Here is a 27,449-nt window from a genome sequence, read left to right on the forward strand (position 1 = left end):
GACCAGGTTCTGCCCTCTGAGAAGCTGCTCTCTGCACACTACTTCCTAGTGCGTTGTTCTCATAGTCAATTCTGAGTTCAGTTTGGAGAATATACCTGTCCGGGGGCTGCACAGCTTTTACAACCCACTTTCTGCTGATACTGATTTAGGGACCCTTGGATTGCTTTTAGGGTTGAGTAATCATTAGCCGATGTCAGCTGCCCTCAAAGTCAGCAAAAAATTCTCTCCAAACTTAGTAGGCTTCTAGTCTGTTTTGCTTTAATCCAATGCCATGTGAAAGTAACAACAAAGAATAAATTATACTTTGATCTATCCTGTGACCAGGTCCTTCCTCTTAATTTATTGGCCACTGCCCTAAGGTCATTTGAAACCCTGTGTTTGGAAAGGCAAGACCTAAATCCTGTCTCTGCTGGTAGGCTCATTGTCTTTGTATGCAGAGCATCAATTTTATTGTCTGCTAAATCCACAGTTTTATCGCCACCTTAATTTAGGGGACAGGATACGTAGGGTTTTTGTTTTTTTTTTAAATTACTAGCACCTTTAATTATTATTTATTTATTTATTTGGCTGTGTTGGGTCTTCGTTTCTGTGCGAGGGCTTCCTCTAGTTGCGGCGAGCGGGGGCCACTCTTCATCGCGGTGCGCGGGCCTCTCACTATCGCGGCCTCTCTTGTTGCGGAGCACAGGCTCCAGACGCGCAGGCTCAGTAGTTGTGGCTCACGGGCCTAGTTGCTCCGTGGCATGTGGGATCTTCCCAGACCAGGGCTCGAACCCGTGTCGCCTGCATTGGCAGGCAGATTCTCAACCACTGCGCCACCAGGGAAGCCCACGTAGGGTTTTTTTTTTCTTCAATCCTGTTATATTTCAAATTATAGGACTCTCAATTAACTACATATAGTAGCTGCAGGCAGAAGATGTCTCCCTCATGAAATTAGTATTTATCCTTCCATTTCTTCTTGCAGTCTAGCTGCTTCTAGTCTGAGCTCATCTCTCTCTTAAGTGTTAAAAGTGGCAAGGAGCATTCATGCCATGTCAACATTCTGATATTTTTCTTTTTTTATACCTTTATAAAAGTATACTTTTCTTTTTTTACACTTTTCCCAATATGTTCTCAAATTTTTCAGCTTTAGTAAGCAGATGGTTTTCTTTTCAAGGTGACATTTGTCCAAATATCTTACCATGGATAACATGACTTATTAGCCTTCCAGCCTACAATATCTGAGTCATTAGTATATTCTGCCCATGAATTCCATTCAACCACATCCAAAATTTAGGTTTTATTACTAGAGTACCTCACTTATGATAACACATTCTGAATTATTTAGGATTCTATTAAGCTGCCTATAATAGAAATTGCAAATAGCATAAATCTGCAACTTAAGGTGGGCCCCTCTCTTTACAAAATTATATTTTTGTTTGCTATCTGCCGTATGTGCACTTTGCTTCCTTTTGTAAACTCTCTTACTATATTTCTGTAGCTTTTTGGAAGCTCTTCTATTAATACTTATTTTGGGGCCTAGATTTTAGCTCTCTCCTTGTTTTTCTAGAAATAGAGTTTGTAATTTTATTTTTTGATTTACTTGATACTTTCAGAAGATTTCTAGGAAAAAATTATGGAAATATTGTCTCTGTGCCTGTCAAGTTCAAACTACGGATTCCATAATCTGTTCAAATTCTTAGACTTTTATAAAGAACAAGGTTTTATGGATGATAGGGGCCAGAACTCAGTAAAGCTGGAAGACTAGAAAGACAAAGTAACAATTTATCCCTGACAGGTAGTTTAGACAAGCCAGCTACAAAGAGGTCTAAGAATTTTGGCCACAAAATTGCTTTGAATCCCAGACATTTTGTTTGTGATGACTGTATATTTGCTGTAGAGGACATCTGAACCTAAGAAATGGTTCATTTGAGTTGTGTTTTATTTTACTAAAGTCTAAAAAATAATTTTGAGACTAGAATGATTTATACTTCTTCAGAGTCTGGAAAGGAATAAATGATGAAAATGTATCAATGCTTCTTTAAAGCATATTGTGTATTTTATCTATTACTAAACAAAAGGAAGTAACTCAATTAATTATTTCTTATATTTGTTCTTCATTTATTCATTTCTACAGAAAGAAATGAATACAGATTTAGTTATTGATGTCAGGGAAAGTTTAACTTATTGATTAAAGGAGCTAAATCCAGGCACAAAAATTCAATTAATGGCTTTTATGTTAAAATGCACTCATAGGTTTAACAGGAAAAAAAAAATCCCTTAAAGGGGTAAATTACCAATATTCTAACCATGTACACAGAATAAATGGTATAAGGAAGCCAATCTGTGGTACAGATTAATGTGTTACTAGCAGATTCATGAAATAAAGGCTGAGGATACAGTCTCCAAGACATTTCTGGGTGGAAGAATTTCTCTTTTGCCCTGGACTCAAATATTTTATGACAAAGGAAATAAGAGGATACTTACAGAAGGGACTTGTTTTCAAGTGCTTCACAAGTTTTCACCATTAAAGAGAAAGTTATTTGTTTTTGCTTTTTTTTGGTTGGGGGGAGGTTGTTTTTTCACTGGTTGTGTTTTATTTTGTTCGAGATTGATCTAGATGAGAGAGCAAGAGGTTAAAAGAAAGCTGAATTTGGCTCAATCTAAGAAACTGTTTTTATTCAAAGGTTTAGGTCTGTCCAAAAGTGGAATAAGATTATATGAATATTAGCTAATGATATCTTGGAGGAATTTCATGCTCAGATAATGATTCAACAAGATTAAATCAAGGACTTGACTCAAGAATCTTTCATTATTTGTGTTGTAGAGGCATTATTTGCTTTAAAGTCTTAGCTGTGTTTAGAAAGCAACGTGTTCTTCAACTCAAATTTGGATGGAACTTGCTTTGTACATATTTAATGGATAAGTGGTGAAATTTTTGCATGCTGAGTTATTCTATGCTTCTATAATAGAGAATATAGTCAGATCCAGAACACTTTAGGAAATTGGCGAGGGCTGATAGTATATCTGTGTCATGCTGATAGCAGTGTTGAGGGATTGTAAAAATTAGTGATATTTAACAGCAGGCATCTCTAAAAGACTTGTGCCTTTTAGAAAGTCCAATTTCATATGCATTTCCTTTCTTTCCTCTCTTTTAAGATGAATTAAAGGAAATAGTTTGCATCTCGCACGTAACTTGAATTACCGCTGAGGATGTTAAAAGAAACTCACACTTATCTTGATGAGTGTGATCTCAACCTGGCAAAGAATGTCCTTAAAACCTGAGCCCCATTTCTTCAGCTTTATTTCTGGTGTGTCTTTTCTTTACGTTTTAAATTCCAACCATGGTAAATTATCCATAATTTCTCAATTACATCATGCTATTTCATGACTGTATTCTTTAAATGCCATATCACACATTATTTACTTGGCAAACTCCTCATCTTTTTATCAAACTCAGTTCAGATTTAATAGAGCTGATGACTCCTTCATTTGTTAGTTTTGTATCTAAAATATGTATCTAGTTTTGGACTCAAATTAATATTTGAACATGTGTATCTTCTACTAAATTATGTGTTCTTGAAGGAGAGAGCAATTAATGAGAAACTGAGCAGCCTTGAAAAGAAGTAACTTTTTCCCAGGTACATAAGGTTGGGAAATACATAATAAGTCGAGAGAAAAGTGTCTGCAGAGGCACAGAAGCTTGAGAAAGCATATTTAGGCTGAGGTATCAGGTATGATTGGTAGAGTAATAGATGTTAAGGCTTTTCAGGTGACATCATAGAGTATTTTCAAGTATGCTAAGAAAACAGTGCTTATTATCCCCCCTTAATTTGAATAGCTGGGTGATATTGGGGAAGCTGCCAAAGCTCTGTGTGTTGCAATTTCCTCAAAAGAAAAAAATGGTGATAATGATAATATCTACTCCCTCATGGGAATTACACAGCAAGTGATCAATACATGTTAGCTACTGTGGTTATGATTATTAGTAGTAGTATTAGAATTATCTATCCTCACTGATAGACTGAACTCTGTGCCCATCCAAATGCCTAAAATATTGTAGGTGCTTAATAATATTTGTTAAAAAGATAAATTATTATATAAGTAGTAAAGAAACACTGACTTACCTTGAAGACAAAGAAATTATGTGAAAATATTTGAACTTTGATAATACACTCATGGCCATGGTGTAGATTTATTGGAAAGAGGATTTAGAAGCTAGGAGACCACTTAGGAAGCTATTGCAAAAGTTTACATAACAGGGCTTCCCTGGTGGCACAGTGCTTAAGAATCCGCCTGCCAATGCAGGGCACACGGGTTCGATCCCTGGTCGGGGAAGTAAGATCCCACATGCCGCAGGGCAACTATGCCCGCGCACCACAACTACTGAGCCTGCGCTCTAGAGCCCATGAGCCACAACTACTGAAGACCGTGTACCTAGAGCCCGTGCTCTGCAACAAGAGAAGCCACTGCAATGAGAAGCCCGCGCACCGCAACGAAGAGCAGTCCCCGCTCGCCGCAACTAGAGAAAAGCCCGCGTGCAGCAACGAAGACCCAACGCAGCCAAAAATAAATAAATTAAATAAATAAATAAAAAGTCTACATGACATATGATGACAAATTACATCAAAGTAACGATAAATATGGAGGAAAAATATGCGGGAGGACTGACACATGCTGGTGGCTTCTACGTGTGCAGTGTATTGTAGGGGATCAAGATTCTAGGCTCTCTAGTATACTGTCTGGCTTCAAATCCTGGCCCTTCGCTAATTTCCTGTGCGACCTTAGCAAATTACTACAGTTTTCTATGTTTCAATTTCCTTGTCTGTAAAACTGGAATGTTATTAATAGTTATACCCTAAGGCAATTGTAAGGATGAAATAATGTTTGTTAAATACTTACTAAAATGCCATATATATATATATATATATATATATATATATATATATATATATATATATACAAAATAAGTGTTCACTTTAATATTCACTACTATCATTATTACCATTATTTATGGGGAGATAAAAAGGGGGTTCAATTTCAGGTGATTCTAATTTCGTCCTGGATACCATTAATTGAGTAAGGAATACTGTGGGCTTGTCGGTACATAATTCATTCAATTTTGAACACCTTAAGTTCCAGATGTCCAAGTAGATCTGCTTATAAATATAAATTTAAAGAGAAATGTGTAGATGAAAACATATTTATTGGCAGTTAAGAGAAGATGTCCATTGAGAAGATGAGAAAGGAGGATAGAACTTTGGTTGGGGGACACATGAAAGGTTCTGATGAAGCCCTGTCAGGCAGGAAGGAGGAGAAAACAGGAGAAAAGGAGCATCTCTCGTCAAGTGTGACAGGGAAGAAGAGGTCTGCTGGTCATTTTGGAAACAGGAAGTATTGATATATTAAAAATCCTTACCTAGAACCATTTGAAATGGTTGGGGCAGACCCCTTGGGTGAAGGACTGCATATAGGGCTAAAAAGTAGAGAGAATGGACACCCATTATCTGTGGTCTCCAATGTGATGTATAATATAGGCAAAATACTAAAAGGAAAGAGTAATCATGCTCCAGGAATTACAGGTTCCAGGAGGCAAAGTTCCAGAATTGTCTCTGATGAAGTGGTCTAATGAAGGATGGGGAGGTCTGGAATTTGCCAAGCCGAACTCTAGGCAGAAAAGCCAAGAGGAAAGAATAGCTTCCCTTTCTCACTTTTCACTCCCTGCCTCACTCTCATCATGAAGGAAAATCTTGGAATCATGTTCTCTCTCACTGAAATATTATTTTTCAGCCCACAGGGAACCCAAACTAGTTGGAGGGGACATTCCCTGCTCTGGTCGTGTTGAAGTGAAACATGGCGACAGCTGGGGCACCGTCTGTGATTCTGACTTCTCTCTGGAAGCGGCCAGTGTGCTATGCAGGGAATTACAATGCGGCACAGTCGTCTCTATCCTGGGGGGAGCTCACTTTGGAGAAGGAAACGGACAGATCTGGGCTGAAGAATTCCAGTGTGAGGGGCACGAGTCCCATCTTTCACTCTGCCCAGTAGCACCCCGCCCAGACGGGACTTGTAGCCACAGCAGGGATGTTGGAGTAGTCTGCTCAAGTGAGACCCAGAGCACATGTTCAATTTGTTCCCATACTGTGAAGAGGGTAGGGTTAGGTAGTCACAGACATCTTTTTAAAGCCCTGTCTCCTTTCAGGATACACAGAAGTCCGCTTGGTTAATGGCCAGTCCCCATGTGAAGGAAGAGTGGAGCTCAAGATTCTTGGGACCTGGGGATCTCTCTGCAACTCTCACTGGGACATGGAAGACGCTCACGTTTTTTGCCAGCAGCTTAAATGTGGAGTTGCCCTTTCTACCCCAAGAGGAGCACCTTTTGGGAAAGGAAGTGGGCAGGTCTGGAGGCACATGTTTCAGTGCACTGGGACTGAGCGTCACATGGGAGATTGTCCCATGACTGCTCTGGGTGCATCGCTATGTTCTTTGGGGCAAGTGGCCTCTGTAATCTGCTCAGGTAAGAGAAAAAGGGCAGCCAACGATGAGCCTCTCCCATGGTGGTGTGCCTTAAGAGAGGGTGTAACTACAGCGAAGAACAGAAGTAAAAGGGAATGATCCATTGTGAGGGATCATGAGAAGTGTGCCAGAATATTAACTTCATTTGTCTTTTTAGAGGGAAATTAAACTTAATTTTCATGGACCTCATAGTTATTTAGTGCTTACCATGTGCCTTCTCAGAGTATCTGATTCATTCCCAGCCTGGTTGACCCATCCACCTTTCTCTAAAGCTATGTTTGTCCTAGCTCACCTATTTAACACTCCAGCTGACCTCCTTTCCTCACCCCAACTTTTTGTATCTCTTGTGACTGATGACGTTCGGTGTTTGCAGGAAACCAGAGTCAGACACTACCCCCGTGCAATTCATCATCCTCGGACCCAACAAGCTCTATTTTTTCAGAAGAAAGTGGTGTTCCCTGCATAGGTAAGAATCAGTGACCAGTCAATGAAAATGATCTCAAAATCCTTAGAAATGCATTTATATTTTATTTTCTCTTTGCAGGGAGTGGTCAACTTCGCCTGGTAAATGGAGGCGGGCGTTGTGCTGGGAGAATAGAGATCTATCATGAGGGCTCCTGGGGCACCATCTGTGATGACAGCTGGGACCTGAATGATGCCCACGTGGTGTGCAGACAGCTGGGCTGTGGAGGGGCCATTAATGCCATTGGTTCTGCTCATTTTGGGGAAGGAACAGGGCCCATCTGGCTGGATGAGGTGAACTGTAATGGAAAAGAATCTCGTATTTGGCAATGCCATTCCCATGGCTGGGGGCGCCACAACTGCAGGCATAAGGAGGATGCAGGAGTTATCTGCTCAGGTAAGCGCTGCATAGTTACAATAGATTATAATTATATAAGAAAGGGCTGAGGTGGGGCAAAGGGTAGTGAAGGATATTAATCTGAGCAAATTCCCTAAAATACAGGTTCAGAGGGAACACTTGTGAGATTCAGGCTGCCAGAAGTGTGGATTTGATGAATTAGTGCTACCTCATGTGCAAGGCAGTATAATATCAGAAAGAGAAAAATTCAGAAGTGAGTTTGCATATCATGAAAATGACAGCAAAACTAATCATAACTTCTTTTATAAACATATGTGGAGCTGGATATTGGGTAAGGATTTAGTGCACCACTTGATGATAGCTGTATTAATAAAGTAGATTAAAAAGGACAGCAGAAATACATTTGGTGCTACATTCTACAGAGAAAAAGATAATCACCATGCCCAAGTAATTTTTTATTTGTTTATTTATTTTTATATTTATTTTTAGCTGTGTTGGGTCTTCGTTTCTGTGCGAGGGCTTTCTCTAGTTGCGCCGAGCGGGGGCCACTCTTCATCGCGGAGCGCGGGCCTCTCACTATCGCGGCCTCTCTTGTTGCGGAGCACAGGCTCCAGACGCGCAGGCTCAGTAGTTGTGGCTCACGGGCCTAGTTGCTCCGCGGCATGTGGGATCTTTCCGGACCAGGGCTCGAACCCGTGTCCCCTGCATTGGCAGGCAGATTCTCAACCACTGCGCCACCAGGGAAGCCCCCAAGTAATTTTTAATGACAGATAAATTACCATAACAGGACACTGCTCTTGTTTTGTATACATGGTAAGATTTTAGAAAGTATTGTGAAGTACAGAAATGTACTCAGTTGTAATGTATTGGAAAAAAGAGTGCTATGACTTAGGAAGTGAAAAATTCTGTATGCCAGAAGCGATTTTGCTATCACTCACATTCAGTGACGTAAATCTGGTAGAGGACATACACAACAAAACTGTGAAGCGTCAGAAAGGGAAATATTTCATTTTAAGGAAATGTATATAGAACATTGGTTTTAGTGTCTGAGTATCTCAATAAATTTTAACTGTCAAGGACAACTGCCAAAAAATGAACAGAATAGGGTTAGAAAGCTAAAATTACAGTAATTTAGGGAGAAAAAAATCCAAACTACGTAATTCATAAAAGGCTCTGAGCCTTTGATTAAGATTTAGAAGTCAACTTAGAATCACTGTTGGCATTTTAAAGAGGTCTCTAATTACAAAATCCAAGACTAGAAAACCAGAAATATTTATAGAACAAATACTATATTTTAACAAAATCTACCAAATCATCCAGAAGTTTCTAAAGAATTACTAGTAATGAAATTCCTAGTGTATCGTACCTATTTTTAAATCCATTCTCACATCAGAGTAAAGGGAGAGAGTCCTCTGAATCTTCAGAAAAGATTTAAAACTGCTAACTCTCTATTTCACCCCAGAGTTCATGTCTCTGAGACTCATCAGTGAAACCAGCAGAGAGACCTGTGCAGGACACCTGGAAGTTTTTTACAATGGAGCTTGGGGCAGCGTTGGCAAGAGTAACATGTCTGCAGCCACGGTGGGAGTGGTATGCAGGCAGCTGGGCTGTGCGGACAAAGGGAGCATCATCCCTGCATCTTCAGACAAGACAATGTCCAGGCACATGTGGGTGGACAATGTTCAGTGTCCTAAAGGGCCTGACACCTTATGGCAGTGCCCATCATCTCCATGGAAGAAGAGACTGGCCAGCCCCTCGGAGGAGACCTGGATCACGTGTGCCAGTGAGTATCCATTTGACTATATGAAGCTTCCATTCTGTGGCTCCACTAGCATCTTCTGATCTAAGCAAGAATGAGTAAACTTTGGTTAATCCTTATTCTACCTGGATAATGTAATGGGTTGTATTTAATTTGGCCTATAGGTACTCAGGATCAGTGATCATTTCCCCAAAGACTATCATACTCTGATGGTCTTCTCAAAAGTTTTATTCAGTTGCTATCTCTGTGAACAAATGAGGAGAAGAGAATATGTAATTCAGCATTTTACTATTGAGTTGCCCCATTTTTCTTTCAAATAGTGTCTTGTTACACTTAATATAAAGAGAGAAGCAGTCAGAAAGATCAATCCTGAATTATCTTCCCATTCTACACCTTTTTAAACTGGAAGAAGATTTCTATCTACCTGGCAGTTTGAGAGAATTTAACATTACATATTTACAATGTTAACTTTATCTATTTGACATTTCCTAAGTCAAACTAACATTCTTTTTTTAAAAATTTTATTGGAGTATAGTTGATTTACAACGCTGTGTTAGTTTCAGGTGTCACACTAACATTCTTATGTCCAGGATGAAATACACCCAGTTTGCTGGAGGGACATATGCTTTCATAAAAGATGAATTTTTTAAAAATGTAAAATTTAAAATACACATTAAATAAGCAAAGTTTTAAAACAGATTTTTATTATATCATAATCCTTTTTTTAAAGACATCTTTATTGGAGTATAATTGCTTTACAATGGTGTGTTGGTTTCTGCTTTATAACAAAGTGAATCAGCTATACATATACATATATCCCCATATCTCCTCCCTCTTGCGTCTCCCTCCCACCCTCCCTATCCCACCCCTCTAGGTGGTCACAAAGCACCAAGCTGATCTCCCCGTGCTATGCGGCTGCTTCCCACTAGCTATCTATTTTACATTTGGTAGTGTATATATGTCCATGCCACTCTCTCACTTCATCCCAGCTTACCCTTCCCCCTCCTTGTGTCCTAAAGTCCATTCTCTACGTCTGTGTCTTTATTCCTGTCCTGCCCCTAGGTTCTTCAGAACCATTTTATTTTTTTATGCCACATATATGTGGTAGCATATGGTATTTGTTTTTCTCTTTCTGACTTACTTCACTCTGTAGGACAGACTCTAGGTCCATCCACCTCACTACAAATAGTTCAATTTCGTTTCTTTTTATGGCTGAGTAAAATTCCATTGTATATATGTGCCACATCTTCTTTATCCATTCATCTGTCGATGGACACTTAGGTTGCTTCCATGTCCTCGCTATTGTAAATAGAACTGCAATGAACATTGTGGTACATGACTCTTTTTGAATTATGGTTTTCTCAGGGTATATACCAAGTAGTGGGATTGCTGGGTCATATGGAAGTTCTATTTTTAGTCTTTAAGGAACCTCCATACTGTTCTCCATAGTGGCTGTATCAATTTACATTCCCACCAACAGTGCAAGAGGGTTCCCTTTTCTCCACACCCTCTCCAGCATTTATTGTTTCTAGATTTTTTGATGATGGCCATTCTGACTGGTGTGAGGTGATACCTCATTGTAGTTTTGATTTGCATTTCTCTAATGATTAGTGATGTTGAGCATACTTTCATGTGTTTGTTGGCCATCTGTATATCTTCTTTGGAGAAATGTCTGTTTAGGTCTTCTGCCCATTTTTGGATTGGGTTGTTTGTTTTTTTGATATTGAGCTGCATGAGCTGCTTGTAAATTTTGGAGATTAATCCTTTGTCAGTTGCTTCATTTGCAAATATTTTCTCCCATTATGACGGTTGTCTTTTCATCTTGTTTATGTTTTCCTTTGCTGTGCAAAAGCTTTTAAGTTTCATTAGGTCCCATTTGTATATCTTTATTTTTATTTTCGTTTCTCTAGGAGGTGGGTCAAAAAGGATTTTGCTGTGATTTATGTCATAGACTGTTCTGCCTACGTTTTCCTCTAAGAGTTTTATAGTGTCCAGTCTTACGTTTAGGTCTTTAATCCATTTGGAGTTTATTTTTGTGTATAGTGTTAGGGAGTGTTCTAATTTCATTCTTTTACATGTAGCTGTCCAGTTTTCCCAGCACCACTTATTGAAGAGGCTGTCTTTTCTCCATTGTATATTCTTGCCTCCTTTATCAAAAATAAGGTGACCATATGTGCGTGGGTTTATCTCTGGGCTTTCTATCCTGTTCTATTGATCTATATTTCTGTTTTTGTGCCAGTACATAGTGTCTTGATTACTGTAGCTTTGTAGTATAGTCCGAAGTCACAGAGCCTGATTCCTCCAGCTGCATATTTCTTTCTCAAGCTTGCTTTGGCTATTCGGGGTCTTTTGTGTTTCCATACAAATTGTGAAATTTTTTGTTCTAGTTCTGTGAAAAATGCCAGTGGTAGTTTGATAGGGATTGAACTGAATCTGTAGATTGCTTTGGGTAGTATAGTCATTTTCACAATGTTGATTCTTCCAATCCAAGAACATGGTATATCTCTCCCTCTATTTGTATCATCTTTAATATCTTTCATCAGTGTCTTATAGTTTTCTGCATACAGGTCTTTTGTCTCCTTAGGTAGGTTTATTCCTAGGTATTTTACTTTTTTTGTTGCAGTGGTAAATGGGAGTGTTTCCTTAATTTCACTTTCAGATTTTTCATCATTAGTGTATAGGAATACAAGAGATTTCTGCGCATTAATATTGTATCCTTCTACTTTTCCAAATTCATTGATTAGCTCTAGTAGTTTTCTGGTAGCATGTTTAGGACTCTCTATGTATAGTATCATGTCATCTGCAAACAGTGACATCTTTACTTATTCTTTTCTGATTTGGATTCCTTTTATTTCTGTTTCTTCTCTGATTGCTGTGGATAAAATTTCCAAAACAATGTTGAAAAATAGTGGTGAGAGTGGGCAACCTTGTCTTGTTCCTGATCTTAGTGGAAATGGTTTCGGTTTTTCACCATTGAGAACGATGTTGGCTGTGGGTTTGTCATATATGACCTTTATTATGTTGAGGTAAGTTCCCTCTTTGCCTACTTTCTGGAGGGTTTTTATCATAAATGGGTGTTGAATTTTGTCAAAAGCTTTTTCTGCATCTATTGAGATTACCATATGGTTTTTATCCTTCAGTTTGTTATTATGGTGTATCACGTTGATTGGTTTGCATATATTGAAGAATTCTTGCATTCCTTGGATAAACCCCCTTGATCAATGTTTATGATCCTTTTAATGTGCTGTTGGATTCTGTTTGCTAGTATTTTGTTGAGGATTTTTGCATCTATGTTCATCAATGATATTGGCCTGTAGTTTTCTTTCTTTGTGACATCTTTGTCTGGTTTTGATATCAGGGTGATGGTGGCCTCGTAGAATAAGTTTGGGAGTGTTCCTCCATCTGCTATATATTGGAAGAGTTTGAGAAAGACTGGTGTTAGCTCTTCTCTAAATGTTTGATAGAATTTCCTGTGAAGCCTGGTCTTTTGTTTGTTGGAACATTTTTAATCACAGTCGCAATTTCAGTGCTTGTGATTGGTCTGTTTATATTTTCTATTTCTTCCTGGTTCTGTCTTGGAAGGTTGTGCTTTTCTAAGAATTTGTCCATTTCTTCCAGGTTGTCCATTTTATTGGCATACAGGTGCTTGTAGTAATCTCTCATGATCCTTTGTATCTGCAGTGTCAGTTGTTACTTCTCCTTTTTCATTTCTAATTCTATTGATTTGAGTCTTCTCCCTTTTTTTCTTGATGAGTCTGGCTAATGGTTTATCAATTTTATTTATCTTCTCAAAGAACCAGCTTTTAGGTTTACTGATCTTTGCTATTGTTTCCTTCATTTCTTTTTCATTTATTTCTGCTCTGATCTTTATGATTTCTTTCCTTGTGCTAACTTTGGGGGTTTTTTTTCTTCTTTCTCTAATTGCTTTAAGTGTAAGTTTAGGTCATTTATTTGAGATGTTTCTTGTTTCTTGAGGTATCATTGTATTGCTATAAACTTCCCTGGTAGAACTGCTTTTGCTGCATCTCGTAGGTTTTGGGTTGTCATGTTTTCATCATTATTTGTTTCCAGGTATTTTTAAAATTTCCTCTTTGATTTCTTCAGTGATCTCTTGGTTATCTAGTAATGTACTGTTTAGCCTCCATGTGTTTGTATTTTTTACAGATTTTTTCCTGTAATTGATATCTAGTCTCATAGCGTTTTGGTCGGAAAAGATACTTGATACAATTTCAATTTTCTTAAATTTACCAGGGCTTGATTTGTGTCCCAAGATATGATCTATCCTGAAGAATGTTCCATGAGCACTTGAGAAGAAAGTGTATTCTGTTGTTTTTGGATGGAATGTCCTATAAATATCAATTAAGTCCATCTTGTTTAATGTATCATTTAAAGCTTGTGTTTCCTTATTTATTTTCATTTTGGGTGATCTGTCCATTGGTAAAAGTGGGGGTGTTAAAGTCCCCTACTATGATTGTGTTACTGTCGATTTCCCCTTTTATAGCTGTTAGCATTTGCCTTATGTATTGAGGTACTCCTATGTTGGGTGCATAAATATTTACAATTGTTATATCTCCTTCTTGGATTGATCCCTTGATCATTATATAGTGTCCTTCTTTGTCTCTTGTAATAGTCTTCATTTTAAAGTCTATTTTGTCTGATATGAGAATTTACTCCAGCTTTCTTATGATTTCCATTTGCATGGAATATCTTTTTCCATCCCCTCACTTTCAGTCTGTATGTGTCCCTAGGTCTGAAGTGGGTGTCTTGTACACAGGATATATATGGGTCTTTTCTTTGTATCCATTCAGCCCGACTATGTCCTTTGGTTGGAGCATTTAATCCATTTACATTTAAGATAGTTATCAATATGTGTGTTCCTATTACCATTTTCTTAATTGATTTGGGTTTGGTATTGTAGGTCTTTTCCTTCTCTTGTGTTTCCTTCCTAGAGAAGTTTCTTTAGCATTTGTTGTAAAGCTGGTTTGGTGGTGCTGAATTCTCTTAGCTTTTGCTTGTCTGTAAAGGTTTAAATTTGCCAACTCTGAATAAGATCCTTGCTGGGTAGAGTAATCTTGGTTGTAGGTTTTTCCCTTTCATCACTTTAAATATGTCCTGCCATTCCCTTCTGGCTTGCAGAGTTTCTGCTGAAAGATTAGCTGCTAACCTTCTGGGGATTCCCTTGTATGTTATTTGTTGTTTCTCCCTTGCTGCTTTTAATATTTTTTCTTTGTATTTAATTTTTGATAGTTTGATTAATATGAGTCTTGTCATGTTTCTCCTTGGATTTATCTTGTATGGGATTCTCTGTGCTTCCTGGACTTGATTGATTGTTTCCTTTCCCATATTAGGGAAGTTTTCAACTATAGTCTCTTCAAATATTTTCTCTTCTTTCTCTGGGACACCTATAATTCAAATGTTGGTGCATTTAATGTTGTCCCTGAGGTCTCTGAGACTGTCCTCAATTCTTTTCATTCTTTTTTCCTTATTCTGCTCTGCGGTGGTTAATTTCCACTATTTTATCTTCCAGGTCACTTCTCTGTTCTTCTGCTTCAGTTATTCTGCTATTGATTCCTTCTAGGGAATTTTTAGTTTCATTTATTGTGTTTTTCATCATTTTTTGTTTGCTCTTTAGTTCTTCTGTGTCCTTGTTAAACGTTTCTTGTATTTTCTCCATTCTATTGCCAAGATTTTGGATCATCTTTACTATCATTACTCTGAATTCTTTATAGGTAGACTACCTATTTCCTCTTCATTTGTTTGGTCTGGTGGGTTTTTACCTTGCTCCTTCATCTGCTGTATATTTCTCTGTCTTCTCCTTTTGCTTAACTTACTGTGTTTTGGGTCTCCTTTTTGCAGGCTGCAGGCTCGTAGTTCCCGTTTTTTGTGGTGTCTGCCCCCAGTGGGTAAGGTTGGTTCAGTGGATTGTGTAGGTTTCCTGGTGGAGTGTACTGGTGCCTGTGTTCTGGTGGATGAGACTGGATCTTGTCTTTCTGGTGGGCAGGACCACGTCCAGTGGTGTGTTTCAGGGTCTCTGTGATCTTATTCTGATTTTAGGCAGCCTCTCTGCTAATGGGTGGGGTTGTGTTCCTGTCTTGCTAGTTGTTTGGCCTAGGGTGTCCAGCACTGTAGCTTGCTGGTCGTTGAGCGGAGCTGGGTCTTAGTGTTGAGATGGAGATCTCTGGGAGAGCTTTCACCGTTTGATATTACGTGGAGCCGGGAGATCTCTGGTGGACCATGTCCTGAACTCAGCTCTCCCACCTCATAGGCACAGGCCTGACTCCTGGCTGGAGCACCAAGAGCCTGTCCTCCAGACGGCTCAGAAGAAAAGGGAGAAAAAGAAGAAAGAAAGAAAAGAATAATAAAATAAATTAGTTATTAAAATAAATAAAATATTATTAAAAATTAAAAAATTAAAAAGTCATGAAAGAAAGAAGACAGCAACCAAACCAATAAAGAAATCCGCCACTGATAACAAGTGCTAAAAACTATACTAAAAACAAACAAACAAAAAAGATGGAAAGCAGAACCCTAGGACAAATGGTAAAAGTAAAACTATACAGATAAAATCACACAAAGAAGCATACACATACACACTTACAAAAAGAGAAAAAGGAAAAAAAAATGTATATCTATAAATAAAAAAAAAGGAATAGAGCAACCAAATCAATAAACAAATCTACCAATGATAATAAACTCTAAATACTAAACTAAGGTAAACATAAAACCAGAAACAAATTAGATGCAGAAAGCAAACCCCAAATCTACAGTTGCTCTCAAAGTCCACCACCTCTATTTTGGGATGATTCCTTGTCTATTCAGGTATTCCACAGATGCAGGTACATCAAGTTGACTGTGGAGTTTTAATCCACTGCTCCTGAGGCTGCTGGGAGAAATTTCCCTTTCTCTTCTTTGTTTGCACAGCTCCTGGGGTTCAGCTTTGGATTTGGACCCGCCTCTGCTTGTAGGTCACCTGAAGGTGTCTGTTCTTTGCTCAGACAGGACGGGGTTAAAGTAGCAGTTGATTCAGGGGCTCTGGCTCACTCAGGCCAGGGGGAGAGAGGGGTACAGAATGCGGGGCGAGCCTGTGGCAGCAGAGGCCAGCGTGATGTTGCACCAGCCTGAGGTGCACCGTGTGTTCTCCTGGGGAAGTTGTCCCTGGATCACGGGGCCCTGGCGGTGGCGGGCTGCACAGGCTCCCAGGAGGGGAGGTGTGGATAGTGACCTGTGCTTGCACACAGGCTTCTTGGTGGCGGCAGCAGCAGCCTTAGCGTCTCATGCCCGCCTCTGGGATCCACACTGATAGCCGCGGCTCGCGTCCGTCTCTGGAGCTCGTGTAGGCGGTGCTCTGAATCCCCTCTCCTCACGCACCCTGAAACAATGGTCTCTTGCCTCTTAGGAAGGTCCAGACTTTTTCCCGGACTCCCTCCCGGCTAGCTGTGGCGCACTAGCCCCCTTCAGGCTGTGTTCACGCCGCCAACCCCAGTCCTCTCCCTGGGATCTGACCTCCGAAGCCCGAGCCTCAGCTCCCAGCCCCCACTCACCCCGGTGGGTGAGCAGACAAGCCTCTCGGCTGGTGAGTGCTGGTTGGCACTGATCCTCTGTGCGGGAATCTCTCCGCTTTGCCCTCCGCACCGCTGTTGCTGCGCTCTCCTCCGTGGCTCCGAAGCTTCCCCTGCCCACCCCCCATCTCCACCAGTGAAGGGGCTTCCTAGTGTGTGGAAATTTTCCTCCTTCACAGCTCCCTCCCAGAGGTGCAGGTCCCGTCCCTATTCTTTTGTCTCTGTTTTTTCTTTTTTCTTTTGCCGTACCCAGGTACATGGGGAGTTTCTTGCCTTTTGGGAAGTCTGAGGTCTTCTGCCTGCATTCGATAGGTGTTCTGTAGGAGTTGTTCCACATGTAGATGTATTTCTGATGTATTTGTGGGGAAGAAGGTGATCTCCACGTCTTACTCCTCCGCCATCTTGAAGGTCTTTCCTTTATTGGAGTATAATTGCTTTACAATGGTGTGTTAGTTTCTGCTTTATAACAAAGTGAATCAGCTATACATATACGTATATCCCCATATCTCCTCCCTCTTGCGTCTCCCTCCCACCCTCCCTATGCCACCCCTCTAGGTGGTCACAAAGCACCGAGCTGATCTCCCTGTGCTATGCAGCTGCTTCCCACTAGCTACCTATTGTACATTTGGTAGTGTATATATGTCCATGCCACTCTCTTACGTCATCCCAGCTTACTAAAACAGAGATTTTTAAAAGAGTTTCAAATCTCTCTTTTCCCCTGTGACCTCCTGGGAGTTTTATCTTCTCAGAAATGATCTAGGTGTCTCTCTCTGGCTTTTCAGACAAAATAAGACTTCAGGAAGGAACCACTAATTGTTCTGGACGCGTGGAGGTCTGGCACGGAGGTTCCTGGGGCACAATATGTGATGACTCCTGGGACCTTGACGATGCTCAGGTGGTGTGTCGACAGCTGGGCTGTGGCTTAGCTTTGGAGGCAGGAAAAGAGGCGGCGTTTGGCCAGGGGACGGGGCCCATATGGCTCAATGACGTGAAGTGCAAGGGGAATGAGTCCTCCCTGTGGGCTTGTCCTGCCCTGTCCTGGGGCCACAGTGACTGTGGACACAAGGAGGACGCTTCTGTGAAGTGCTCAGGTGAGTGCGGGGAGTCTGGACTGAGCTTGGAATCTCTGGCAACAGAGAGAGGGTGGACGGTGAAGTGCACTATGGACGGTCTGGAAGTACCAACCCAGGGATCCAGTGGAGAAAGAATCATGATGTTTCAGTCTGAAGAATGATGAAAACATGTGTTGTTATACATTGGCCTTCGCCGAGGACAAGCACATAACTTACAAGTATCCGTGTGCAGAGAGACGAAAAACTAGGGGCCTCTAGTTTTGGGTGGGAAGGAGTAATTTTCTTGGTTGAGAGGCTAAAGCCTCAGACAGGAAACAGACATAGTGGTTCCATATATTACTCCCAGAACTGAGCCTCTCCTCTTTTCTCCTACAGAAATTGCAAAGAATGAAGGATCACTAAATGCCACAGGTATACAAGGGGTTTATGAGCATGGGACTAATTGTCTGCATTACTTAGAATCCCTCTTATTAAGATACTTTGGGTCAGAAGTTCTGAGGATTTGAAATTTACTTCAGCAATCCTGTATCTGACTTAAGAGAGGGATAGTAACTGGGGACCCAGGTCTTTTAGCTAAGACGTTATTACTTCTTGTGATGTTTACCTGTGCTCAGGTCACTCATCCGTTGTTGCACTTGGGATCCTTGGGGTCATTCTGTTCGCCTCTCTCACCGTACTCCTCTTGTGGATTCAGAAGCGAAGACAGAGACAGCGGCTTACAGGTCTGAACCAAATTATGTTGTCTCTAACGTTTCTATGGGATAAGAAGTTTCTTGGGATAATAAAACAAAAAAAAATTAGATTCAGGTATCAAATGGCCAGAAAGAAGAAACCTAGTAGAGATCTAAGCGGTTTCCCAAAAGAGGGAACAGGAATTCAGAGAAGGAAAGGGGCACTGCTTGTATTGATGATTGCTATACATTATGTACATGTATAATTGGGACATTATAGAATTGATAGTTTAGAATGAGTATGCTTGTATGGTTCAGGGTGACTCCTTTATTGCCCAAACATTTATTTGCTCGTACTATATACTTATTACTAATTTCACTGTTCTGTCAAGAAATGTGCTAGGTTCTGAAGATGGTTCAGACTCAGATAATCAAATGTTTTTGTCTTCGTGGAATTTCCAGTCTAGTGGAAGAGATATATATGTAAACAAATAAACTGCAATGTATTATTGTACAGTATTATGAATAAGGAACAAAGGGGCACAGAGAATAAAGTAATTTACTGAAAGGGGAAGGGGATTATTGGAGGCTTCTAGGAGGTTTTGAGACAAATTTTGAAGATAGAGATCAAAGAACTGGGTAAAGTGCATTCCAGCGAAAGAGAAAAAAATGTACAAGTGTAGAGAAGCTTAAAGGATGGAACGTTTATTGTTTTGGGGGGAAGTAAAAGTTGAGTTCAAGGAGAGAAGCTCCTGATAAGGCTGAAGAAGAGGGAAGAAACGAGTAATGAAGTTCTGTATTGCCCAGTAAGTTAATAGTCATTAGAGAGTATAGTGTAGGGGAGCAAAGTAGTCAGGCAGGCTCTTACAAAGTTCTGTTTGGCAATGGGATGTCTGAGGGGTTGAAAGAGAACCACATTACTGACAAGGATAGGATTTTGAAATTGTTGAGATGAAAGATGAAAAGGACTTTATAGTGGGAATGAAAGGGAAAGGATAAATTTTATAAAGATGTTAGACAAATCTCCAGTGAATTACAGAAGACTGCTGGCTGCCTTGGGGGAAGAAACTGGGTTGTTATAAGATGGCAACTGGGGACCCGGTTTAGCCTCACCCTATTACATTTGAGTTTGTGGCATCATGAGCGTAAATCTTGGTAGTAGAATGGGATGGAAACAAGACAAGGGCATGGGTAATGATTAGCTGTGTTTGCCCTGCTGGGAAAAAGCACACATAGGGAGGGAAAGTTTTATTATGGCCCTCTGATCCCTAAACTACGACCTCTGTTGCCAGTTTCCTCGAGAGGAGAGAATTCTGTCCACCAAATTCAATACCGGGAGATGAATTCTTGCCTGAAGGCAGATGATCTGGACCTACAGAATTCCTCAGGTCTGTGAGTTCTTTGAGGGTCTGTAGCCCTGGGGTTCAGACCAGTAGCTGCAGTTGAGGCTGAGGCATTCTACCTTGCATAGTAGTGGAAAGAAATCTCAGACATAATAGGAAGTCTGTGATGTACAAAAGGAAGAAAAGCAGGAATGAACTAAAAATTATTCTTAGAGAACATAAAAATTGCAGTCATGAGGAGACCTCTGGCTAAGAGGTCCATGATTATTTCTGACAGAGGAACCATGTGGTAGAATATTATGACTTGGACCTCTTTTTATTAAAACAGAAACTAATCTTCTAAAAGTTAAACTTTTCATATCTCTCTCATAGTTTCTTCCATTCCCACTCCCTGCTACTTTCCTTTCTCTAACTTATATTTATTATATTTTTCTAAAAGTTTAAACTTTCTGTATCTTCATCCCATCAGAAGCCATCCCTATTCACAGGACTAGCCTTATTTCCCATTACATAATAATTCTTTCTTTGTCCTCTGACTTCTATTTAGCACCAATTCTACCTCTAGGAAGCGTAACTCTGCTGGGTTGTAAGAAATATCGCAATAGCCACTTACTCTATGAAGGCTCAGTGCCTTCTCAATAGTCCTTACCTTCTGAGAGGGACCTGCCTCACTTCTTCAATCCAAGGGATTTGGTATTTGCCAAAACTAACACAGGGAAATATATATAAGGCGTAGGAAAGACTTTCTGTGCCTCTTAAATCACACTGTTTGTCTTCCTAATTGTGAACATTGTTTTGGTTTTTTTTAACATCTTTATTGGAGTACAATTGCTTTACAATGGTGTGTTAGTTTCTGCTTTATAACAAAGTGAATCAGCTATACATATACATATATCCCCATATCTCCTCCCTCTTGCGTCTCCGTCCCACCCTCCCTATCCCACCCCTCTAGGTGGTCACAAAGAGCTTCTACGGCATTTGAGGGGAGGTCTGATTTATTTCCCAGTAATTATTTTCTTCTTTTCAGAAAATTCCAATGAGTAAGATGGTTTTAATGATGCTGGACTAATTTCTGTGTCTAAATCTCTTCCTATTTCTGGATGAAAAAAGGAGACCACTCTGAGGTACAATGAAAAGGAAAATGGGAATTATAACTCAGTGAGGTGGGTGAGAAGAATCTATTCATCATTGTTCAAAACAGTTACATTCCTGTTGAGAATTGAGGACACCTCTGGTATTAAAAAGAAAGAAAGAATGTATATACACATATATTTCCCTATATATGTTTATGTTTGTATGTATATCCATACTCAGGATATGCAACAACTTTTTATAAATATGACTCTTGTCCATCCCTTAGTTACATATATTTTAAGCAATAGCAATTGTACATCATGTTGCTAAGGAGAAGCTGGGTAAGTAAATATGAATAACTTTTCTAAAGATATTATAGGACTCATTTCAGAAAAGAGAGAAAGACATATCTACAGTTGCATAATGCATGCTAGGGTGAAGATTGTATAAGATACTATAGGAGTATAGAAAGCTTGCCTGAGACAGTTTGGAGAGATTGTGAAGATGTGATGTTCAAGATAAACATCAGATGACTGAAAGATAGACCATTCTAGGGAAAGGACATAGCATGTACAAAATGTGGCATAGAAGAGAATCACACCTTTGGGGAACAGTAAGTTTTTCATTCAAAAATATATTATGTTAAAAAAAATATTGAACATATTTGTGGTGACAAGTGGTGTCCTGAGCACTGAAGATACAGATATAAAAGATGCTATTGACAATGACATGATTGTTTAATGAAAGATCTCACAGTCTTTGTGTGGGAGTGTGGAGAGGCTATATGGAGGGAGGGGAGTGATGAGAATCTAGGCGGGGAAGGCTGGGTAGAGGCCAATGACAAATGGTCTTATCTGTTGTATTTCATGTTCATACTTTATTTTAGGGACTGTTGGGGAGATGGTGGGCTTTGGAAGATAAAGCTGGGGCAAGATATGATCAGATTTGCAATTTATAATTTGCTTTCATGAGGAAAGTTTAACCAAAAAAGTGAATAAGGCAAAAAATTTAAGTTATACATCAAAAATAAAAGATGGTGAAATGAGTTAGTGGGCACATCTTCTATTTTTTAAAATTAATTAATTTATTATTTATTTTTGGTTGCGTTGGGTCTGTGTTGCTGCGCACAGGCTTTCTCTAGCTGCGGTGAGCGGGGTCTATTCTTCATTGCGGTGACCGGGCTTTTCACTGCGGTGTCTTCTCTCGTTGCGGAGCACGGGCTCTAGGTGCACGGGCTTCAGTAGTTGTGGCACACGGGCTCAGTAGTTGTGGCTCACGGGCTCTAGAGTGCAGGCTCAGTAGTTGTGGCGCACGGGCTTAGTTACTCTGTGGCATGTGGGATCTTCCTGGACCAGGGCTCGAACCCGTGTCCCCTGCATTGGCAGGTGGGTTCTTAACCACTGTGCCACCAGGGAAGCCCAACATTTTCTATTTTTTAAAACGATTTTGGGAGGACTACACAGTTGGAAATGATATATGGCAAAAGTATGGGTTTTTTTGTAGGGATATTTTATATGACATGAGAAATACAGATTGAGACAGAAAAAATTTGGAATTCTTAAAAGTATATAAATGTAAAGTGTAATATCATATTTATATAGACATACACATAGAGCTGTTATAAATTGTATACAGGATAAAGTGTTAATATATGTATACAAAACATATATAGTATTATATATATATATATATATATATATATATATATATATATATACATATATACACATAAAACCAATTGTTAAGACAAAGAGAACATCTAATAAATAATTGGGCAAAGTTATGAAAAACAGTTCACAAAAAATGAATTTTAAATGACTAATAAATATTTTTAAAATGCTCAGGTTCACAGTATGTCTGGGCAATTCAAATTATGATTAACAATGAGATATTGGTTTATATAAATCAGACAAACAAAAATTTAAAACAGCACCAATATTTCTTGCTGGTGGGAATACAGAGAAAAATGTAATTTCAAACATTGCTGTTGGAAATGAGAAGTGTGGTAGCCTTTGGAGAAAGCAATTTGGAAACTTCTATTAATTTTTTTAAAAAATACTTCACGGATCCTTTGATCCAACAATTCTACCCCTAAAAATTTCTTCCATACAGATAAAGCTATTAGTATGTAAGAACAAATATACAAGGGTTCCTTTTTGCAGCCTTGTTAGTACTGCCCAAAAGCTGGAAACATAATGAATGCCAGTCAGTGGGGTTGTGGCTGGAAAAATTATAGTGCAGCCAACTAAAAAAGGAAAAATCATGCACAAAATTTAATAATATGATTCCAATTTTGTATTCATGTTATTGAATACAATTAAACATAATATTTACATCTATAAAATTATCCTGTGTATACATGGAAAGAAACATTAAAAAATTCTAACAGATTGTAAACTAAGGACTATGAATGACTTTTTTAAAAATTTTTATTGGAGTATAGTTGCTTTACAATGTTATGTTAGTTTCTACTGTACAGCAAAGTGAAATCAGCAGTACGTATACATATATCCCCTCTTTTTTGGATTTCCTTCCCATTTAGGTCACCACAGAGCATTGAGTGGTTTTGATTGATAATCTCAAACATATGAATATTATTCTGATGTAATAAATAATGATTAAACTACCTTTTCCTTAAAGAGTAATCACTACTGAACCACTGCTTCAGAATCACGTGGGGGTGCTTTTAAAAATGGCATTTCTGCACTGTAGTTCTCTGGAATAGAAATAATTCTTATGCACACTGAAGTTTGAAAACCTTTGCATTTAAGTTTTCTGTTGAGGAAAGTAGTATGATTTTTAATATATGTGAGTGAGCGAGCATGTGTGTGTGTGTGTGTGTCCGTGAGAGAGAGAGAAAGAGAGAGAAAGAGACAGAGGGACAGATGTAATGTAATACATTATATTACATTATAATATAATTCTTCTAGCATGTGCGTATGAAGAGAAAAGTAACACTTTTTCTATGTATGTCTTTAGTTCAGCATTTAAGATACCTTGATGAAGACCTGGACTATTGAATGAGCAAGAATCTACCTGTATACTGAAGATTACAGTACAGTCCTTTGTCTCCTAGTATTCCAAAGACCACTGATGAATTTCTAAAAATTAAATTGGTGAATGTGACCACTAAAAATTGTATGTAAGACTTTCAAGGGTATTAAAAGGAATACCCTTTTAATAAATAAATAAAAAGGAATATTGCTGATTTGAATTTGTCTTCACTTCTTGTTCTTGATTTTATGAACTTCTGAATGGGCTTTCTGACTTTTTTAGGATTTTATAAATATGTATTTTTATTTGACAATGTTTTCATTTGCATGTACTTTTTCTAGTTTGGTTTAAATAATAATTTTCTTCTTATTATCAAATCAAACTTATTTTTCCTATACTTTTTTAATGAAGGGAAAGTTAATGATTTTTGAAGGTTTTATTAATAACGTATGGTTATCTCTACAACGCATAACGCTCTTGGGTTCTTTCATTTCTTTCTGTCACTGTAATTCTGATCACTGACAAAAAATGCGCAGCAAAGCCTGCTAAGGGTACAAAGACTCAATGGCTCACTTCCTCGTTTCTTAGGGCAGCATAACTAAAGCTGAAATGAATGCATAAATTATGTCTTTTCTATATAAATATACCTCTTACAGTGAAAGTTTATATTTTACTAAAAATCACTTATCCATGTAACATATTAATATAAGGAAAGGTTAACATTTAAAGAAAGATATATAGTAATTCAAGACTGTTTAGAGTTTATTGACTTGTTAAATATCCAAGCGTTAGATGCAACTCGATTTCTAATCCTTTCTCAGTATTTGAGACTGCATGCACCCCTTTCTAGCACTTAGGGCTTCAAAGCAACTATCATGTAGAAACATGACATTTGGCTCATTTCCCTTTTCTTTTGCACCTCTTGTCAATTTCAAAGACAGAGCTTCCTCGACTTACAATGGGGTTACCTCCGGATAAACCCGTGGTAAATTGAAACTATCCTAAATCGAAATGCTTTTAATACTCTTAACCTTCCGAACAAGATAGCTTAGCCTAGCCTACCTTAAATGGTCTCAGAACGCTTACATTAGCCTACAGTTGGGCAAAATCATCTAATACAAAGCTTATTTTATAACGTTGACTATCTCACATAATTCATTGAATACTGCACTGAGAACGAAAAATGGAATGGTTGTCTGGGTACAGAATTGTTGTTCGCCCTCGTGATGGTGTGACTGATTGGGAGCTGTGTCTCGCCGCCACCGCTGCCCAGCATCACGAGAGTATCCAGCAGCATGTCACTAGCCCGGGAAAAGATCAAAATTCAAAACTAGAAGTACAGTGTCTACTAAATGTGTATTGCTCTGTCTCATCTCTACACGTGCTTGAGTCCTTTTATCCTTAATCCTATTTCAAAATCAAATTTATAACCACTGACTGGAAAAGATTCAGAGTCACCTTTCCTTTTACTGTTTAGCATGTAATGTGAGGATTTCATCCCTGATTCAGTGGAAAGCGACTTTTAATAGAAAGAGGAACATCACAGAAATAGACAAAAAGGAGAAACATTTCCACCTACAGGAACTAATGAGCGCTCAGAATGAAACATAAGTTTGATATATGTTTTCCCCAGAGAGAAATCTCAGAGGCTTAGCTGAGAGGAAGGGGAGGTCCCATGCAGAACATGAGGGGGCTGTCCCACTGGGACCACATTTGTGTATGATGTCTCAAACTATCTAATGCATGGACTGTGGACCTGACTAGAGCTGCCAGCTTATGGGCAGAAAAACCCAAAGGTGAAGGGTAGAGAATAAGAGAGGTGAACAGAGGTAAACAGGTAAACATGATAAGTAAAGCTGAGGGAGAATTATGTGTAGGAACTTACATGAAAAGAAAACCTGATGTGGGAGAGGAGCGATAAAAATTAGTTTCACTTGATAATAAAGAAGAAATGTTTGGGGGCCATGAAGCTTTGGGTAGAAAAAGAAAATCTATAGAAATTCCTTCTCTGGGCATCTGTCTCTGTGAAACCATGTTCCACTCCAAGATGGGAGAGAAGCATGGCGCTGATATAAGAAAACAGTGCAATGTGGACAGAACATTTCAGAATGTTCAGATGAGTTTGCTACATGATCATCTTAGATGGAGAGAGAAAAGTCTCAGCTCTGGTCCTGGATTAAGTGACTGCTTAGTCTTATAAGGACCATGAGTTTTTCTTCCCCTGCAAGAATGACTATATATGTTGCTTTAGGAGAATAAGATAATGTAAGTCACTCGCCTAGGATTTCACCTGGAAATAGGAAATTCTCGTGAGATTTAAGTTGAGTAAAAGTAGTTGAGTGTAAGAAGCTATCAGTTCAACAAAAAATTCCTGGTAACACAGAACTTTTCTGAGAGTCTCAAAATATTTATTATCTTTTTTTCCAGTATAAACACAGATAATGAGGGTCTCAGAAGACCTCCCCCATCTGAGATAGGATGTCACAGGACTCCTTGCAGGCTTAGCCACTCTCAAACTGATGGTCCAGGGGCACAGATCTCAGCCTCAGAATCCCTGGGCCCTCTTGCTACCCTCACGAATAGTGGGGGATCTTCTCTCATCTCATCTTCCTGCCCTCCAAGAACTTCTCTCCTTGGTGACTCCAGGGGACAGCCTGAAACAAGAAGAAAAGTGTTTGATTCTACCTGTGACCCAGAAGAATGATAACACTATTTTAGAGAACAGGAGCAATGGAAGAGATGCAGACTGTAAAAATTTCTGTACATCATCAGACAGAACCATCCTGTCACGACAGGACTTTATGACTCTTGGCCCATAGTCTGGGGAAAACTTGTAACAAGAGATTACTATTTCTCAAGGTGAATATACAAGAAATGGGAAGGAGGAAAGCACAGGTCCAAAACAGTCAGTCCTCAGTGACAGACCGACCTTTTCTTTGTGACTTGTCCTGATTTCTGAAATATCTATGCAGATAATCCCAAACTTTATAATAATTGTTATATAATGGGAGTTGCTACATGAGCTATAAAAAAAGTCAGACTTCACCAGAAGGCTTACAACTTTTCACCTTACACAGAAAAAAGAAAACAACAGCTTTCTAATCTGCTAATTAAAAAATATTATGGCTGATATTGTCTACACGAGCTCTCATGCTTCCATCTCTAAGGTCCTATGAGTTTCTAAAGAAATCTGGATTAATGTTCTCCCCCCTCTAACCCAAGAAACTATATATCTGTAAGGAAGGTCAATCTAGTATATTAGGGGCAATGGCCCTCATATGTAAGAAATGTCACAAAATGTTCATATTCTGGCATTTCACCAGACACTCTATACTTTGGTTCACATGCAGAATTAGTGCAAAAATCATTTGACCATGCATGGAACTAATATTCAAGTTTGAGAAATATGGTCATAGAAGCACAGCATCAGTGACTGAGAACAGGGGTGGAAGGGAGATGTAACCACAGAAACCGAGATCTAGCCAGCTTCTGTGAGGACACAGAAATGACAGAAATGCCTTGAAAAGGGCAAAGTCGATGTATGAGAGAGATAGGAACCCACTCAGATTTTCTACTCTCAGAAAAGATAGCTGTACTTTCCTTGGTCACTTAGAGAGGCTTAGGTGACAAACCTGTACCCCTCCACGAAGGAGATACCCACTTC

General features: G+C 39.2%; 1 protein-coding gene across 4 annotated transcripts in view; it reads left to right on the plus strand.

The window, feature by feature from the left end:
* Positions 1-23,932, plus strand: part of CD163 (CD163 molecule) — a 36,223-nt gene extending 12,291 nt beyond the window's left edge. For 2 of the 4 annotated variants that reach the window (XM_061204209.1, XM_061204211.1), the window contains 11 exons: positions 5,767-6,081; positions 6,179-6,493; positions 6,866-6,958; positions 7,037-7,351; positions 8,775-9,095; positions 17,413-17,721; positions 18,079-18,114; positions 18,318-18,425; positions 19,667-19,762; positions 20,828-20,841; positions 23,771-23,932. In XM_061204209.1, coding sequence (XP_061060192.1) covers positions 5,767-6,081; positions 6,179-6,493; positions 6,866-6,958; positions 7,037-7,351; positions 8,775-9,095; positions 17,413-17,721; positions 18,079-18,114; positions 18,318-18,425; positions 19,667-19,762; positions 20,828-20,841; positions 23,771-23,782 — 1,934 coding nt within the window. In that variant the 3' untranslated portion in view covers positions 23,783-23,932. Of the gene's footprint in view, positions 1-5,766; positions 6,082-6,178; positions 6,494-6,865; positions 6,959-7,036; positions 7,352-8,774; positions 9,096-17,412; positions 17,722-18,078; positions 18,115-18,317; positions 18,426-19,666; positions 19,763-20,744; positions 20,799-20,827; positions 20,881-23,770 lie in introns of those variants that run through there. The other 2 variants (XM_061204210.1, XM_061204213.1) reach the window with 2 other exon arrangements.
* The last annotated feature ends 3,517 nt before the right edge of the window (positions 23,933-27,449 follow it).

This window comes from Eubalaena glacialis, chromosome 11, assembly GCF_028564815.1.
Source record: "Eubalaena glacialis isolate mEubGla1 chromosome 11, mEubGla1.1.hap2.+ XY, whole genome shotgun sequence".
Classification (NCBI taxonomy): domain Eukaryota; kingdom Metazoa; phylum Chordata; class Mammalia; order Artiodactyla; family Balaenidae; genus Eubalaena; species Eubalaena glacialis.